The sequence below is a fragment of the Syzygium oleosum genome, unplaced genomic scaffold (assembly GCF_021117445.2).
Source record: "Syzygium oleosum isolate NSW1041296 unplaced genomic scaffold, Sole_v2.1 Sole_v2.01, whole genome shotgun sequence".
NCBI classification, from domain to species: Eukaryota; Viridiplantae; Streptophyta; class Magnoliopsida; order Myrtales; family Myrtaceae; genus Syzygium; species Syzygium oleosum.
Window position 1 is genome coordinate 6,844,030 of NW_026607485.1, and position 18,536 is coordinate 6,862,565.

General features: G+C 40.0%; 3 protein-coding genes across 3 annotated transcripts; all 3 read right to left on the reverse strand.

Annotated features, from left to right (window-relative positions):
- Nucleotides 1-4,984: 4,984 nt before the first annotated feature.
- Nucleotides 4,985-7,708, reverse strand: LOC115684990 (endo-1,3;1,4-beta-D-glucanase-like). Its single transcript, XM_030609960.2, has 7 exons — nt 7,474-7,708; nt 7,292-7,313; nt 6,602-6,731; nt 6,198-6,288; nt 5,953-6,042; nt 5,540-5,640; nt 4,985-5,385 (listed from the first exon to the last, which is right to left on the reverse strand). The coding sequence occupies exons 1-7, from the start codon at nt 7,619-7,621 to the stop codon at nt 5,245-5,247; spliced, it is 723 nt and encodes a 240-aa protein (XP_030465820.1). The 5' UTR covers nt 7,622-7,708; the 3' UTR covers nt 4,985-5,244.
- A 1,139-nt stretch (nt 7,709-8,847) lies between these two features.
- On the reverse strand, nt 8,848-11,838 carry LOC130138747 (endo-1,3;1,4-beta-D-glucanase-like). The gene is made up of 7 exons (XM_056313749.1): nt 11,597-11,838; nt 11,412-11,433; nt 10,439-10,568; nt 10,036-10,126; nt 9,792-9,881; nt 9,394-9,494; nt 8,848-9,242 (listed from the first exon to the last, which is right to left on the reverse strand). Exons 1-7 carry the CDS (start codon nt 11,742-11,744, stop codon nt 9,102-9,104), a joined length of 723 nt encoding a protein of 240 aa, XP_056169724.1. The 5' UTR covers nt 11,745-11,838; the 3' UTR covers nt 8,848-9,101.
- A 2,747-nt stretch (nt 11,839-14,585) lies between these two features.
- LOC130137997 (endo-1,3;1,4-beta-D-glucanase-like) lies at nt 14,586-17,580 on the reverse strand. Its single transcript, XM_056310811.1, has 7 exons — nt 17,343-17,580; nt 17,157-17,178; nt 16,180-16,309; nt 15,777-15,867; nt 15,533-15,622; nt 15,132-15,232; nt 14,586-14,980 (listed from the first exon to the last, which is right to left on the reverse strand). Exons 1-7 carry the CDS (start codon nt 17,488-17,490, stop codon nt 14,840-14,842), a joined length of 723 nt encoding a protein of 240 aa, XP_056166786.1. The 5' UTR covers nt 17,491-17,580; the 3' UTR covers nt 14,586-14,839.
- Between the last annotated feature and the right edge of the window lie 956 nt (nt 17,581-18,536).

Sequence of the window (18,536 nt, forward strand, 5' to 3'; positions counted from 1 at the left end):
ATTTTATCTTTTTGTTTTGCACTTTAGTGTTGTCCTTTCCTTGTTTGTATCAGCTCAAGGTTCTAATTAAACACTTTTTTTATTTTGGTGAAATTGCTTGTTAATGCCACTAGAAATCAATCTCCTACTAAGATAATGTTTTTTTTCAATAAATTGGTGAATTTAAAGAAGCAAATTACTATGATTACGAAATTAGAAAACCACGTTGATCCAAATCAAGTCAGTATATGCTAGCTATGGATCAAAGAGTATTAAACGAACAATTCCAGAGACACAGTGACGATGTTAAGGCCAAACTTGTGACCTGACCCTACCCTACTTGAGGCCCCAAGGGCCGGCCTTCGTATCTTAAGGCCAAACTTGAGACCTCGGTGCTCGAGCACTCGACCCATTTAATGTAGCGTAAAAGAGCGATAGCACAAATAGCAGTTCGGTAACACGAGTAAATAATCGCAATATGCACGAAGGCACGCAACAGAGAAAAACTCTCAATTTTTTTATTAATTCACCAAAGGATAAGCTGTATTACAAGGAACATAATGCATATGTATATCTAAAATACTAATGAAATTCTAAATTTTAAAATAGGAAATAGGTAAACTTATAAGAAATTCTATCCTACTATATCTTAAATATCACAATGATAACTATTGAAAAAATCATCTAATATCCTAACATAATTTCTAAAATAAAGAAAAATAAAATAAAAATCATAATATCTAATGTACACGCCCCGTATCATCGACCTTTGAACTTGGGACCCCGGCGCCTCTCCCCTTGACCTGGGGCTAAACCAAGACCTTAGCATCTAAACATGAGTCCCTAATAGCCACACTCACGAAGATACGGGACTTCGGCTGCCATATGTAGGACTTTGGGGTCACGACTTAGGAACCAGGTGCCCAGACCCATGACCTTGGGTGCTTATGGATCAAATTCGAGACCTCAATGTTTAGTTCCGAGAGTTCGGGAGTTGGACTCGGGACGTTGGTGCCTTGAACTTGGGACCCCGACGCCCGCCACTAAACAATCAAGCAAGATGAGACCTTGGTCCGCTACTCCCAATACCTTGTACTCGGCCTCGAGAACCCAATGCTTGGACTTAGGGAACCTAACCCCTCGCCCCTCGAACGCCAGACCTTGAACCCGAGGATCCCAGTCCACGGGCTCATTCCCCGCTCTCAAATTTGTGTCTCGGTACAAGGATCAAGGTCTTGATGAATGGATTTTCTCACGAGAGTTGTCTTAGAATTTTTTGAAAACAAACATCTCAAAATGTTTTTTTTTTAATCTCGTTTGAAACGCTGAACTAGAAAACGCGAAACAAATTTGCTGAAAGTTAATGACTTCGAAAACTCCAACATAAAGATCTTTGAAAACATTTTTCAGCAATGTCCAATTGCCAAGAGCCAAATGGCCCATTATTTGCTTCACTTTTGTTTGGAAGTTTGTTCAGCCATTATTGACGAGTTACAAGATTCTTTGCTTGGATTTTTCTTACAAAAATAGATAATTGCCGGCTGGTGAGTCCTGACATGATAATGCATTTTTGGCCAATGAAATTGATAATTGGACTAATCCAATTCAGCCTTGATCAACTAATATAGTTTATATTGCAAAAAGATTCAACAATAACAGAAAGAAAGTAGAGTCTTCATAGTCTTTTTCTCTCCCTCTCCCTTCTCTCTCTCCATCGTTTTCTTCCACCTTCAGCCTTGGGGAGGACCCTCCCCTCCCTCATTGTTAATTTTGTTTGATTTTTCTTGTTCTTTTCTCATATTTTTCTCTCCCGATCTAGATTTAGAAGCTTTCTTCTCTCGGTTTAGTTCTAGATACGAAAGTTTAAACTCTCCCGATCTAGAAGTTATCCTATCCTAATCTAGAATTGGGAGTTTGATAAATATGTTTTTAAGGATTCAATACACTTGTATTCTGTCGGTGTACAAGTCCTCTGCCTCCAGTTTCAATAATGATCATATAAACTCCAGCGTCTAATTGAATTACAAATATTTGCTCTTCCATATGTTAGATTTGTGCTTATTCAACTTATTTTGGTTGTCATCATACGGCTATGGTGTAGAGGAAGCCGAACCTAAGTACGCGCCGCCAAATGGCAACGCTGTAGTTATTGGAGAAAGAATTTCCGACGTGTGCTCGTCGCTGACAATGATACAAGATCCAATTATCATACGCTACTTATTTTGCTTGATAGATCCGTTCTCATGGAACGAGTTTATGCTTAACCCTGTTAGTGCTCTCTTGATCCTTATCGTTTTCTAGATTTGACTTTGTTTGTAGTATTTTGTGTTTAGCTCTGCTTTGATTTGTTTTACTATAAGGTCTATATACTTCTTATGTATTCTTTTGAGCAATAAATACAATTTTATTTCGATAAAAAAGCTAATATACTTATGCCTGGGTTTGATAGACTTTAGTTCAAACGCCAGTTCCTAATAACCCACATCAATCGTTTCAAAACCAATCTAGGTTCTTGTCATAGGTTATTCTGACAATTGTTTTATAGGTATACAAAATGTGCGTTCGTTTCGCAAAAAATGAATGATTTGAAAAATATTTTTTTGAAAAATGATTGCTTATATCGTGTAGAAAAATTAGTCAATAGCAAATATTTTCATCATCGATAACAAACTATGCCTAACTATTTTTGTGATCGATGAAAAACTTTTCCATTCATTTATTTCTGTAAGCGATACAAGCGATTATTTTTTGGAAAATACTTTCTAAATCACTCATTTTCCACAAAATGAACGCACCCTAAAATCATGTCCAGGTTCAACAATGCGAAAGTTGCCGGTTTGGAGACAAAGCAGTTGTCTCTGTCATGATGTTAACTTGTGCATGTTATACCCCGGCGATGGGGAGAAAAGCATAAGCTAATTCACCAATGGTGCGGTAATAAGTACTAAACCAAGAGATGATAATCTAATCTTTCAATGAAGTTCAACCTTCATAATGAAAACAAGCAGAGGGCTTATGTGTCCATGTATCTGAATAATGACTTACTTAGGATGGAGAAAATTACCCAAAAGGTCCTAAACTTGTTGTACGGATGTCAATTCAGTCCTAAACTTTCTAATTTGGCCAATGTAGTCATGAATCTTTTGAAGATTTTTCAATGCAATCCATTCGATCAATTTAGGCCGGGAAATTTTGACATGGGTGTATAGTCTGTGCCTGCCATCCTACGTGGCATAAGTCGGCGATCTGACGCGTACGACTCCACTCAAAACGAAGTCGTTTGAAATTTTTTCTATAAATCTTTTAATATTTTCTTTTCTCTTCTCTTCATTTCATTTTTTACTGTTCATGGTCTCTTTCTTTGTTCTTTATTCTTTTCCGAGGTAAGAACAGAGCCAATGAGACGAGAAATGATACGCTGATTCTGTGGTCGCAAATGGTGTCGTGCTAGGATTGCCTCCTGAAAACCATAGACTTGTCCATGATATAACATCGCATAGTGTCTGAAAAAATTATTCTTCTAGACAACCTTTCGCGTGCGATCTTATGGGTCGAATTGGTCATCAAAAAGTCTCGTGGCTAGTATGAAAACGTCACTGCTGACATGAAATAAGGAGGAGGGTGAGCGAGGAACGGACGAGGAACGAACCGGACGAAATCATAACATATTGAGACCGACAGAAACATTCGTCCTTTCACGAAAAACATCACTTGGTCAAAGGCTAAAATTGTTTGGTGAGTGAACTTTTTTTTTTCACTCCCATCACTAAATACATGTATGTGCGGTCATGTTGGGAATCGAATCCCGGACCTAGTATTCTCCGATCTCACTTCCCCTAATAGTTCACTCGCCAAAAAACAGTTCATTCGCCAACAAGAATGCGACTCTGCCGGTAAGGAGATTGGGAAAAGTGGAGCTAGAAAGTACCAGTTCAAACCCTCAACCTGGGATATTCCGAAAAAAAATAAACTATTTAATTAGTATGCAAATATACATTCCGAGAATATATACCATATAAATGAAGAATGTATTTTGCCATGTCTATCTGGTTTAGTTTCGAAAACTCTTGACCTATTGTCAAATTGACTTTGATTAAAAACAAACACTTAGCTTTTGTTACAAATTTTTTCATCGTTGTCTTACAAACTCGAATTGTTGGATTTTCATATATTGCGGGACCTATTCTTCTTCGTATCCTTACATTCGTCTTTTTTTTTGGTCTTAGGTCGCGTAATTTGGAAATAATGTGTCTTTAGTAAAATTCTTTTTCTGTGATTAGACTGGTAGGCGTGTACTTGTCCTATTATATATAAGGGTTAATACCACGAAAAATCCCAAACTGGTATACCTATGATAATTTTATGAAAAATCCCAAACTGGTACACCTGTGATAATTTTACTCCAAACTAATTTTTTGACCATGAAAAACCTCAAATTGATACACTTGTGATAAATTTATCCAAACTAATTTTTTGACAACCAAAAACCCCGAACTAGTACATTTGTGATAAATTTACCCTTCGCTAGTTTTCATTAAATTGAATTAATACCACAAAAAAAAATCATAAACTGGTACGTACGTGACAAATGGAGGGTAAAATATAAAATTGGTACATCCGTCAATTACCGCGTGTCATTTAACAAAGTAATTTGATAGTAAAATTTAACGAAAATAAACTGAGGGTAAATTTATCACAGGTGTATCAGTTTAGGATTTTTTGTGATCAAAAAATTAATTTGGGATAAAATTATCACAGGCATATCAGTTTGAGGTTTTTCGCAGTATTAACCCTATATATAATGAACGCATTTGAAATTGGGTGGTCTCAAGATCACCTACATATTAGTCACTTTAGCTGACAACGTTGTGGAAACCATGCAATAACATATCCTTTTAAAATGAAATTGATAAAAGAATATGCCATTTCATATCCCCTTGCGGCGACAGTGAACACCTCCTATCAATTCGACTTGAAAATGCATCCAAATTGGGCACGATACAACTTGACACGACATAATTCATTTTCAATCTTCGAAGTTCAAGCCACGAAACCGATATCTTATTTCTCTAAGTAACAGCAGTACAGTACACTGTTTCCTCGCCAAACATTGTTACAATAGATTTTAGCAAAAAAAAAAAACATTATTACAATAGATGACTAGTCCAGAACAGATGACTAGTCCTGCAATTGTACGAATCTCACGGTGCAGTCATCTGCTGCTGCCCTCGCTATGTTCTGCTTCGGTGCCTTTTCTTCTCTTCTTCACTTGACATGCTTCAAGAACCAATTCAACGTGTCCTCTTGGGCCTCTTCGGCGCTCTTGACAGCAAGTTCGTTGCTGTCGTCGTACCTCACACTCCATCCATGACTAACACCAGGGAATATCTTCACATAACTCTCGAACTGCAAAACCAGGGCCTCTTTTAGATTAGTGATGTGTAGAAATAACCGCAGAGGGGAAGTGCCTTGCGAGCGAATTGATGGAAATGTCGAAATAGGATTGCTCTGTCCGACAATTTGTTTTTGACAAATGCACAGACCGTCCTAACACGCTTACTTCAGTTTTGGCCGACATGATCTCCCCAAACTTTTTCAGGTCTTCAGGCGGGGAAGAGTGGTCGATCTCGGCTCCCAATATAGCAGTTGGAATCTTGACGGCTGAACAAAGAACAAACAAACATAAGATTTTTTGCGCCTTCCAGTTTAAGGAAGGCTTCTCGAGAAGGCAAATGTTGTGCTATTGATATCTTGTAATTGACCGGACATGTTAGAGCGAGTCTCGTCATCACTCTTGGCTGCATTTGCAGACTCTTTCAGAATTCGCAAACTTAATCATTCATAAGCATATCATATTTAGTCCACAAGGCCTCCCGTGCCAAGTACCAAGTCCAACACCCTCAAGAAGAATTTATGTTACTGTGGCTGAAAAGAAGACTGCAAGTAATTCCATGTTCACTGGCACAGCTTTACCTTTGATTTCATCTTCGGTCATACGACCAGGGTGCAGAATAACTGCTGCTTGAATGTCTTCAGTGCCTGCTAATTTCACTAGCACCTTTCCTGAAAAGAATAGGCAAGCTCTTGTTAAAAACTCGAAAGAGCTTTTCTGCAAGTGAACAGAACTAGTTTTTAAACGGTGAATGTAGAACAAATTTCCCATTACTTAAACCCAACAACCTCCTCAGAACTGTGAAAGTGAATTCAGAAAATTTTACCTCCCCAACAAAATCCTGCAGCCCCAATGGCAGACACACCTTTGCTCTTAAGAGCGGCAATCACAGGCTTGGCATCTTCATACCCTTTATCCTAAAGAAGTAAATGAGGTAAAAGTTTATGAAAAGACAGGACTAATAACTGATGACATGAAAATTCATGAGGCTTTTATTCTACTTATACTGTTTCATGGTTCGCATTTGGAATTTGGTAGAATACAGATCTAGACGGGTGTCGAAAATCTTTGCAATAAACAGCAATCTCCAACCAGGTCTAGCTACCAATGCAACTTACTGCATGTGATATGAGTCTACAAATCAAGTTTGCACATTAGAAAGCCATTGTTTCCTCTGAACTTCTAAATGTACTGTAACACTTTCACAGCCTGAAGGAGTGAAAAACTCACCGTGCCATGATTCTTAAACCAAGCTTCTCTATTAAAATTAGGACTAGTGAAATCAATAACGGGATCTTCGTGAAAGAAATCGGGTACAACCACCAAGAATCCCGCGGATGCAATCTTATCTGCGAGTTTCCTATACAATGGAAGCAGTCCACGAATAAGTATGACCATTTGAAAAGGTAACTCTATTCTCTATTATTTTCAATCTGTTAAAACTTAGAATGCCGTGACTGTTAACAAGGCAATCCCAGCTGATGTGATTTTGGTGTTGCAACTAAGGTTAACTCTATCTCAAGAAGAAACCGCATCACATAAACAGCTGAGTCGTACAAGTAACAGAAATTATTAGAACAAAGAAAACTGTAATTCATGTTGAATCAAGCAATGTATATCAAATGTCGGTTGAACTATGCCAGGAAGTCAAGCATATATGCATTTCAACAGATGATGTTTTAACTAGGAACAGAAAAATACCAAACACACTCATCCAGAATAAATTGGCCTCACCCTCATGTGCTATATAATGCTCTTCATCATCACAGGTGAAAGGTGAATGGAAAGGTAAAGCTTTCAAATGTATACTATAAGGAGAATACAGAGTTATTCACTGGGAAACTTCAAAAGATGGCACTATAGAACAACAGATACATAGAACAACTTGAGAAAGATTTTATGCTAGCAATCCCACCATACCTCAGCTTAGGAGCCTCATACCCTGCACAAACAGATGAGCAAAGGATCAATCAAGCAGAAATTTCATGGACCAATCGACAAGCACAAGAACGACAAAGAACCAAGAAGTACATAATCAACAAAAAGAAAGACCCAACTAAGAGCAACAACACAAAATCAGAATCAAAGAAACGGGCCAGTACCAAAAACATCGGCGATGAGAATAACAGCGAGCTTGGAATCGGAAGGGCCAGTGACGTAAGTTTTGAGGCCTGCAAGCTCTTCAACACGTCCTTCTCCACAAGTTGAGCTCAGGTTTGGTGGGTTCTCAAAACACTGAGAGCTCGACATCTTCCTTTCTTCCCCAGATATCTGGTGAACCTGGGACGCACTCGGAGTGAGGAATCAGTGAGACAATGTGACAAATTTGTGAAGGCAACACGTGAAAAGAACAGATATTTATAGGAAAAGATGGAGGCTCGCGGCGTCATTCAATACGTCACTCGAACAATGTTCAGTCTTTCACGTTGCGACTTTGAAGATAAAGTTGCGTCATTGACTTGACTCGATAGGAAGGCGTTCCCCATTATTCAATAACTACTAAGAAGTGACGCAAGGTATGATGGTCTTTTCAAAGATTATCTCCAATGCATTACTTGAGACTTACTTGCATCGATCACAGCATAACTACTCACGACAGATTGAGGTAAATTGATGTGCACTTACCTAGTCTAGGTCGACAGATATGACAAACTTGGATATAGTGACATTCTATTGAACAGGATAGAGCACGAGCATGCATGACTTGGGGATGAGGCCAAGTAGGTCCACAAAATACATGTAGTAATATAACAAATATACGAAATTTGAAGTCACGTTGACAGTCTCTTCGCATTATAGGCTCATATCAAAGGTCTTTGCACGATTTCGAGCTCATTAGAGGCACCGCACAAAGAGCTCAAGTATTAAGACGACATGGTCGACGGTGATGACTATCAATATCTAGAGCAAGATCAACCCTCCAACTATTGGCTAGAAAGCGTGATAGGTAAAGTTACTCATGTTTCTAGCATAGATTGCAGACAGAAAACAAACGAAACCTCCACCTATGGAGAAATTTTTAGGTGCTCCCGAAGCATGACGTTTTGATTCACTTAAGTCGATCACCACATGGAAAAAAGCACTATCATATATCGTGAAAGAAAAAAAAAAGGTTCATAACACTTGCCACGCTACGATTGATTGGGATAAATGAGTACGTAATGTCTTGAAAGTAACTACGAAATTTTCCAAACTAGTTATCAGCATCACGTGAAGTATAAAATTGTCTTTTGACATTGAATTCGATCGTTGCTGTAGCTTTGGAGCTTCAGGATTATTTGTCGCCGGATAATTCAATATGATCCTATCCACTGAATCAGTCCGCTTAAGAAAGTTCATCAAAACACAGCGAGGAAAAAAGAAGGTCCCCGGACTCCATTTTTGTATTTAGAAAATTGAACTTACTCTGTTCCGCAGAAATACTTTTCTCTAAATAAACGAATACGCTATCTGATATGCCCCTTGTGGTCCTCATCTAGATGAAAGAGCACACCTCCAATCAATTTGAACAGAGAATTCAACCAAAATGGCACGATACAACTCGACATGACATACTTCATTCTCAATCTGCAAAGTTTGAGCTACAAAACTAATATCTTATTTATCAAAGTCGTAACAGCACAGTATGGATGACTAGTCCAAAACAGATGACTAGTCCTGAAATTATTCATAACTCACAATGCAGTCATCTGCTGCTTCCCTCACTATATTCTGCGTCAATGCCTTCTTTTCACTTGACATGCTTCAAGAACCAATTCAACAGGTCCTCTTGGGCCTCTTCGGCACTCTTGACGGCAGACTCGTCGTCATCATTGTACCTCACACTCCATCCATGCCTGACACCAGGGAATATTTTGACGTAACTCTCGAACTGCAAAACCAAGGTCTTTGAATTAGTGATGCATAAAAATAACCGTAGAGAAGAAGTGCTTTGCAAGCGAACTGACGGGAATGAGGAAAAACGGTAGGATTGTCTGACATTTTTTTTGCAACAAATGCTCGAAACACCCAAAGATGCTTACTTCGGTTTTAGCCGACATGATCTCCCTGAACTTTATCAGTTCTTCTGCGGGGAAAATGTGGTCATTCTCGGCTCCCAATATAGCAGTTGGAATCTTGACGGCTGAACAAAGAATAGACAAAAATAAGATTTTTGCGGCTTCCAGTGTAAGGAACACTTCTCAAGCAGACAAATGTTGTGTGATCGATTTCTTGTAATTGACCGGACGCATAGCGGGTTTCTTCATCACTCTTGGCTGCATTTGCAGACTCTTCAGAATTCATGTACTTATTCATAAGCACGTATATTAGTCCACAAAGCCTCCCGTACCAAGAACCAAGTCTACCTCATGAAGAAATTATGTTGCCGTGGTTGAAAAGAAAATAGCAAGTAATTCCATGTTCACTGGCATAGCTTTACCTTTGATTTCATCTTCGGTAATACAACCAGGGTGCAGAATTACTGCTGCTTTAATGTCTTCAGTGCCTGCTAATTTCACTAGCACCATTCCTGAAAAGAATAGGCAAGCTCTTTTTAACAACTTGAAAGAACTTTTCTGCAAGTGAACAGAACTAATTTTTCAGTGGTGAATGTAGAATAAATTTCCCATTAATTAACCCAATAACCTCCTCAGGACTGTGAAAATGAATACAGAAAATTTTACCTCCCCAACAAAATCCTGCAACCCCAATGGCAGACATGCCTTTACTTTTAAGAGCGGCAATCATTGGCTTGGCATCTTCATACCCTTTATCCTAAAGAAGTAAATGAGGTGAAAGTTTACGAAAAGACAACTAAGAAACCGGTGACATGAAAATTCATGACGCTCTCATTCTACTGATACTGCGTCATGTTTCGCATCTGGAATTTGGTAAAATACAGACCTAGATGGGTGTCGAAAATCTTTGAAATGACCAGCAATCTTCAACCAGGTCTAGCTATTAATGCAACCTACTGCATGTGATATGAGTCTAGGAATCAAGTTTGCAATTTGGAAATCCATTGTTTCCTCTGAACTTCTAAATGTGCTTTAATATTTTCACGGCCTGAAGGAGTGGAAAACTCACCGGGCTATGAGTTTTCAACCAAGCTTCTCTACTAAAATTAGGATTACTGGGATCAACAACGGGATCTCCGTAATAGAAATCGGGTACAACCACCAAGAATCCTGCGGATGCAACCTTATCTGCGAGTTTCCTTTACAACGAAAGCAGTCAACTAATAAGTATGACAATTTGAAAAGGTAACTCGTCATTTTCAATCTTGTGAACACAGAACGCGATGACTGTTAACAAGGCGATCCCAGCTTATGTGATGTTGCAGTTGAAACTAAGGCTAACTTTATCTCAAGATGAAACAGCATTATAGAAACAGCTGAGCCGTATAAGAAGCAGAGTTTATTGGAACAAAGGGTGGGTTAATACCACAAAAGAACCCCCAAATTATGCCCACTGTGACATAAATACCGCGAACTTTTTTTTGTGTCACTAAAACCTTAAACTTGCCCATTGTGACACGAACACCCCACTTTATTTTGTATCATAAAAAATCCCTAACTTACACATGTACGACAAATGTACCCTGGATGGAACTGAAATAGAAGATATATATGTCACACCTGTACAAGTTTGGATTTTTCGTGACAACAAAAAAAAAAGGTTGGGGGTATTTGTGAAAAAAAGTTTGCGGTGCTTGTGTCACCATAGGCATAGTTTGAAGTTTTTTGTGGTATTTGTCCTCAGAACAAATAAAACTGTAATTTATGTTGAATCAAGCAATGTATATCAAAGGTCAGTTGAACCATGCCATGAAATCACGCGTATCTGCATTTCAATAGACAACGTTTCAACTCGGAAGAGAAAAACACGAAACACACTCATCCAGAATGAATTGGCCTCACCCTTATGTGCTATCTAATGCTCGTCAGCATCACAGGTGAAAGGTGAACGGAAAGGTAAAGCTTTCAAATTATGCTACCGGGAGAATACAGAGTTATTCACTTGCAAACCTTAAGTTTCTATGCAAGTAATCACACCATACCTCAGCTTAGGAGCCTCATACCCTGCACAAACAGATGAGCAAAGGATCCATCAAGCAGCAATTTCATGGATCAATCGAAAAGCACGAGAACGACCAAGAACCAAGAAGAAGTCCACAATCAACCGAAAGAAAGACCCATAAGAGAAACAATACGGAATCAAGAATCAAAGAAAATGGGCGTCTACCAAAAGCATCAGCGATGAAAAGAAGAGCACGCTTGGCATCGGAAGGGCCAGTGACGTAAGTTTTGAGGCCTGCAAGCTCTTCAACACGTCCTGCTCCACAGGTCGAGCTCAGGTCCGGTGGGTTCTCGAAGCAATGAGAGCTCAACATTTTTCTTTTCTTTCACCAAGAAACCTGGTGAATGTTGGACACACCAAGAGTGAGGAATGAGACAATTTGTGAATGGAACATGGAAAAAAGAGCAGAGTTTTACAGGAGAAGTGAAAGTTTGCAGCCTCATTACGCGTGTCGCTAGGACGCTGAAAATTCTAAGAGAGTGGCGGCTTTGACGAAAGGTTTGATGGTATTTTCCAAAGATTTTCTCCGATGAAGAGTGAAGACCAATATGCCAACGCCAGAGCGTCACCTAATCTTAATTCATAGGGCCCAGCAAGCCATCCGCAAAAGACCAGAGACCCTTTCCCAAGTTCGAAACTTGGAATTAGCAAGACGAAGAAACGAAACACACCATCTCCAAGAGATCAGATTTTGCAGTGCATGAGCATCTCACGTAAATTTTTCTGATAGAAACAAGAAGGGCATCTCCATTTACGACGGATTGAGGTAATCTGATGCGCACTTAGCTAGTCCAGGTCGATAGTTATGACAAACTTGGATGTGATGACATTCCATTGAACACGATGAACACAAGCATACAGGGCTTGGGGATGAGACCAAGTAGGTGCAGAAAATACATGCAGTAAGATTACAAGTACACAAAAGTCGGGGTCATGTCGACGGTCTCTTCACATTAGAGGCTCGTGTTGAAGGTCGTTGCATGATTTCGAGCTCATTTGGGGCACCTCACAAAGGGCTCAAGTATATCAAGCCCTGATTGGTTTGTATTAAGATGACATGGTCGACGGTAATGATTTGACATCTACAACAAAACCAATGCTCCAACCATTCGCTGGAAAGCATTTTGGGCAGCGGTATTCATGTGTCTAACATAGAACGTGGACATGAGAAGGAAAGAATTCTCGATTTATCGAGAAATTTTTAGGTACTCTCGAAGCATGACGTTTCAGTCTGCCTAAGTAAATCACCACGTGGGAAAACACTATCATCAATCTCCAAAGAAAATAAGAAAGTCCATAACACTCTCCATACTATGATTGATTCGGACAAATGAGTACGTCGTATCTTAAAAGTAATTAATAAATTTTCCGAGCTAGTTACTCGCATCATGCGAGACAGAAAATTGTCTTGCGACATTGAAATCGATCGTTGTGGTGCTACCATTCATTTTTAAATGAATTAGCAGAGCTCGAGAAAGTTTATGAGATTGCTCTCAAAGGATGCGACGAAGAGAAGATATCAGCTGCTACCATTCTTTGTGGTGCGTCCTTACTTCGAGGTTGGAATATACAGGTGTGCAGTTATAAAAAGATGCATTTCTTTAGTACCATGATTACTAAAATAGAATGTACTGTTTTCCTTTTTCATATTGTATTATTATCTCATTTGTTCTGCTTTACTAAGCTCACCATATCACGATTCAATCTGCGCAGGAGCACACTGTGTGTTTCATTACTAGACTGCTTTCTCCTCCAGTACCAGCTGATTATGAAGGCGATGAGAGTCATTTGATAAAATATGCTCCAATGCTGAATGTGCTTGTCGTTGGAATAGGATCGTTGGAATAGGCCTGCAAGCTCTTCAACACGTCCTTCTCCACAAGTTGAGCTCAGGTTTGGTGGGTTCTCAAAACACTGAGAGCTCGACATCTTCCTTTCTTCCCCAGATATCTGGTGAACGTGGGACGCACTAGGAGTGAGGAATCACTGAGACCATGTGACAAATTTGTGAAGGCAATATGTGAAAAGAACAGATATTTTATAGGAAAAGATGGAGGCTCGCGGCGTCATTCAATACGTCACTCGAACAATGTTCAGTCTTTCACGTTGCGACTTTGAAGATAAAGTTGCGTCATTGACTTGACTCGATAGGAAGGCGTTCCCCATTATTCAATAACTACTAAGAAGTGACGCAAGGTATGATGGTCTTTTAAAAGATTATCTCCAATGCATTACTTGAGACTTACTTGCATCGATCACAGCATAACTACTCACGACAGATTGAGGTAAATTGATGTGCACTTACCTAGTCTAGGTCGACAGATATGACAAACTTGGATATAGTGACATTCTATTGAACAGGATAGAGCACGAGCATACATGACTTGGGGATGAGACCAAGTAGGTCCATAAAATACATGTAGTAATATAACAAATATACGAAATTTGAAGTCACGTTGACAGTCTCTTCGCATTGTAGGCTCATATCGAAGGTATTTGCACGATTTCGAGCTCATTAGAGGCATCCCACAAAGAGCTCAAGTATTAAGACGACATGATCGACAGTGGTGACTATCATTATCTAGAGCAAGATCAACCCTCCAACTATTCGCTAGAAAGCGTGACAGGTAAAGTTATTCATGTTTCTAGCATAGACTGCAGACAGAAAACAAACGAAACCTCCACCTATGGAGAAATTTTTAGGTGCTCTCGAACCATAACGTTTTGATTCACTTGAGTCAATCACCACAAGAAAAAAAGCACTATCATATATCGTGAAAGAAAAAAAAGGTTCATAACACTTGCCACGCTACAATTGATTGGGATAAATGAGTACGTAATGTCTTGAAAGTAACTATGAAATTTTCCAAACTAGTTATCAGCATCACGTGAAGCATAAAATTGTCTTTTGACATTGAATTCGATCGTTGCTGTAGCTTTGGAGCTTCAGGATTATTTGTCGCCGGATAATTCAATATGATCCTATCCACTGAATCAGACCGCTTAAGAAAGTTCGTCAAAACACAGCGAGGAAAAAAGAAAGTCCGCGGACTCCATTTTTGTATTTAGAAAATTGAACTTTCTCTGTTCCGCAGAAATACTTTTCTCTAAATAAACGAATACGCTATCTGATATTCCCCTTGTGGTCCTCATCTAGATGAAAGAGCACACCTCCAATCAATTTGAACAGAGAATTCAACCAAAATGGCACGATACAACTCGACATGACATACTTCATTCTCAATCTGCAAAGTTTGAGCTACGAAACCGATATCTTATTTATTAAAGTCGTAACAGCACAGTATAGATGACTAGTCCAAAACAGATGACTAGTCCTGAAATTATTTATAACTCACAATGCAGTCATCTGCTGCTTCCCTCACTATATTCTGCTTCAATGCCTTCTTTTCACTTGACATGCTTCAAGAACCAATTCAACAGGTCCTCTTGGGCCTCTTCGGCACTCTTGATGGCAGACTCGTCGTCGTCATTGTACCTCACACTCCATCCATGCCTAACACCAGGGAATATTTTGACGTAACTCTCGAACTGCAAAACCAAGGTCTTTGAATTAGTGATGCATAGAAATAACCGTAGAGAAGAAGTGCTTTGCGAGCGAACTGACGGGAATGTGGAAAAACGGTAGGATTGTCTGACATTTTTTTTGCAACAAATGCTCGAAACACCCTAAAATGCTTACTTCGGTTTTAGCCGACATGATCTCCCTGAACTTTATCAGTTCTTCTGCGGGGAAAATGTGGTCATTCTCGGCTCCCAATATAGCAGTTGGAATCTTGACGGCTGAACAAAGAATAGACAAAAATAAGATTTTTGCGGCTTCCAGTGTAAGGAACACTTCTCAAGCAGACAAATGTTGTGTGATCGATTTCTTGTAATTGACCGGACGCATAGCGGGTTTCTTCATCACTCTTGGCTGCATTTGCAGACTCCCTTCAGAATTCATGAACTTATTCATAAGCACGTCATATTAGTCCACAAAGCCTCCCGTACCAAGTACCAAGTCTACCTCATGAAGAAATTATGTTGCCGTGGTTGAAAAGAAAATAGCAAGTAATTCCATGTTCACTGGCATAGCTTTACCTTTGATTTCATCTTCGGTAATATGACCAGGGTGCAGAATTACTGCTGCTTGAATGTCTTCGGTGCCTGCTAATTTCACTAGCACCATTCCTGAAAAGAATAGGCAAGCTCTTTTTAACAACTTGAAAGAACTTTTCTGCAAGTGAACAGAACTAATTTTTCAGTGGTGAATGTAGAACAAATTTCCCATTAATTAACCCAATAACCTCCTCAGAACTGTGAAAATGAATACAGAAAATTTTACCTCCCCAACAAAATCCTGCAACCCCAATGGCAGACATGCCTTTACTTTTAAGAGCGGCAATCACTGGCTTGGCATCTTCATACCCTTTATCCTAAAGAAGTAAATGAGGTGAAAGTTTACGAAAAGACAACTAAGAAACCGGTGACATGAAAATTCATGAGGCTCTCATTCTACTGATACTGCGTCATGTTTCGCATCTGGAATTTGGTAAAATACAGACCTAGATGGGTGTCGAAAATCTTTGAAATGACCAGCAATCTCCAACCAGGTCTAGCTATTAATGCAACCTACTGCATGTGATATGAGTCTAGGAATCAAGTTTGCAATTTGGAAATCCCTTGTTTCCTCTGAACTTCTAAATGTGCTTTAATATTTTCACGGCCTGAAGGAGTGGAAAACTCACCGGGCTATGAGTTTTCAACCAAGCTTCTCTACTAAAATTAGGATTACTGGGATCAACAACGGGATCTCCGTAATAGAAATCGGGTACAACCACCAAGAATCCTGCGGATGCAACCTTATCTGCGAGTTTCCTTTACAACGAAAGCAGTCAACTCATAAGTATGACAATTTGAAAAGGTAACTCGTCATTTTCAATCTTGTGAACACAGAACGCGATGACTGTTAACAAGGCGATCCCAGCTTATGTGATGTTGCAGTTGAAACTAAGGCTAACTTTATCTCAAGATGAAACAACATTATAGAAACAGCTGAGCCGTATAAGAAGCAGAGTTTATTGGAACAAAGGGTGGGTTAATACCACCAAAGAACCCCCAAATTATGCCCACTGTGACATAAATACCGCAAACTTTTTTTTATGTCACTAAAAATCTTAAACTTGCCCATTGTGACACGAACACCCCATTTTATTTTGTATCATAAAAAATCCCGAACTTACACATGTACGACAAATGTACCCTAGATGGAACTGAAATAGAAGATATATATATGTCACACCTGTACAAGTTTGGATTTTTCGTGACAACAAAAAAAAAAAGGTTGGGGGTATTTGTGAAAAAAAGTTGGCGGTACTTGTGTCACCGTAGGCATAGTTTGAAGTTTTTTGTGGTATTTGCCCTTAGAACAAATAAAACTGTAATTTATGTTGAATCAAGCAATGTATATCAAAGGTCAGTTGAACCATGCCATGAAATCACGCGTATCTGCATTTCAATAGACAACGTTTCAACTCGGAAGAGAAAAACACGAAACACACTCATCCAGAATGAATTGGCCTCACCCTTATGTGCTATCTAATGCTCGTCAGCATCACAGGTGAAAGGTGAACGGAAAGGTAAAGCTTTCAAATTATGCTACCGGGAGAATACAGGGTTATTCACTTGCAAACCTTAAGTTTCTATGCAAGTAATCCCACCATACCTCAGCTTAGGAGCCTCATAACCTGCACAAACAGATGAGCAAAGGATCAATCAAGCAGCAATTTCATGAACCAATCGAAAAGCACAAGAACGACAAAGAACCAAAGAAGAAGTACATAATCAACAAAAAGAAAGACCCAACTAAGAGCAACAACACAAAATCAGAATCAAAGAAACGGGCCAGTACCAAAAACATCGGCGATGAGAATAACAGCGAGCTTGGAATCGGAAGGGCCAGTGACGTAAGCTTTGAGGCCTGCAAGCTCTTCAACACGTCCTTCTCCACAAGTTGAGCTCAGGTTTGGTGGGTTCTCAAAACACTGAGAGCTCGACATCTTCCTTTCTTCCCCAGATATCTGGTGAACGTGGGACGCGCTAGGAGTGAGGAATCACTGAGACCATGTGACAAATTTGTGAAGGCAACATGTGAAAAGAACAGATATTTATAGGAAATGATGGAGGCTCGCGGCGTCATTCAATACGTCACTCGAACAATGTTCAGTCTTTCACGTTGCGACTTTTGAAGATAAAGTTGCGTCATTGACTTGAGTCGATATGAAGGCGTTCCCCATTATTCAATAACTACTGAGAAGTAGGGCGTCAGAACCGTGTCAAAATTGAATCGAAAAATGGAATCGAGATACGAACCGAAAATTTGACGTATTTCGATTTGATTTCGATTTCGGTTTGGATCACGAAAAATTAGTCGTATTTTTTTGCGGTTTGGGTTATTTCAGTTCCAAACCGAACCGAAAGCCAACTTAAATTAAAATCTCTCTTCTTTCTCACTCTTCTCAAACCCTAACTGGCTCTGAACCGAGAACCCTCGCTCTCTTCTCCGGCGGCTCCTTGGTCCCTCTTGCCAGTCGCGTCTCGGCCGATTTCGCCGGAACCCTAGTTCCATTTACTTTCTCGTCAAGAAGCAGGGGAAGAAGAAGGAAGAAAGAAGCCGCTCGATTCCGAGGAAAGACCAGAAACAGAAAAAAGCAAGGAGAGGTTTCGGCGTCTAGGCCGGCCATGAGCTCCCAGGAGTTTATGATCTCGGGGCGGGTCGGGTCAGACCATAGAGGCCAGGATTCGGACCGGAAGGACTTGGGGTCGGAGAGAGGGGAGGGGAAGATGGATCCGAGGGTGAACCGCGGCGGAGGAGTCGGCGGCGTCGTGGGGGCGACGGCGGAGGGCAGGGGGTGGGTCGAGGGTGAGGAGGCCGTAGGTGGTGGAGGTGAGGGAGACGATGTGGTGGCCGAGGGCGGAGGTGGTCCCGAGGGGAGAGAACTCGTCGTCGTGACTCCGCAGGTTGGAGGAGACGCAACCCATGGTCCCTTGGTAGTTACTGTCGGAGCTCCGGAGCTGCTAAATTTATCAGCTTTCCTTCCTCTTC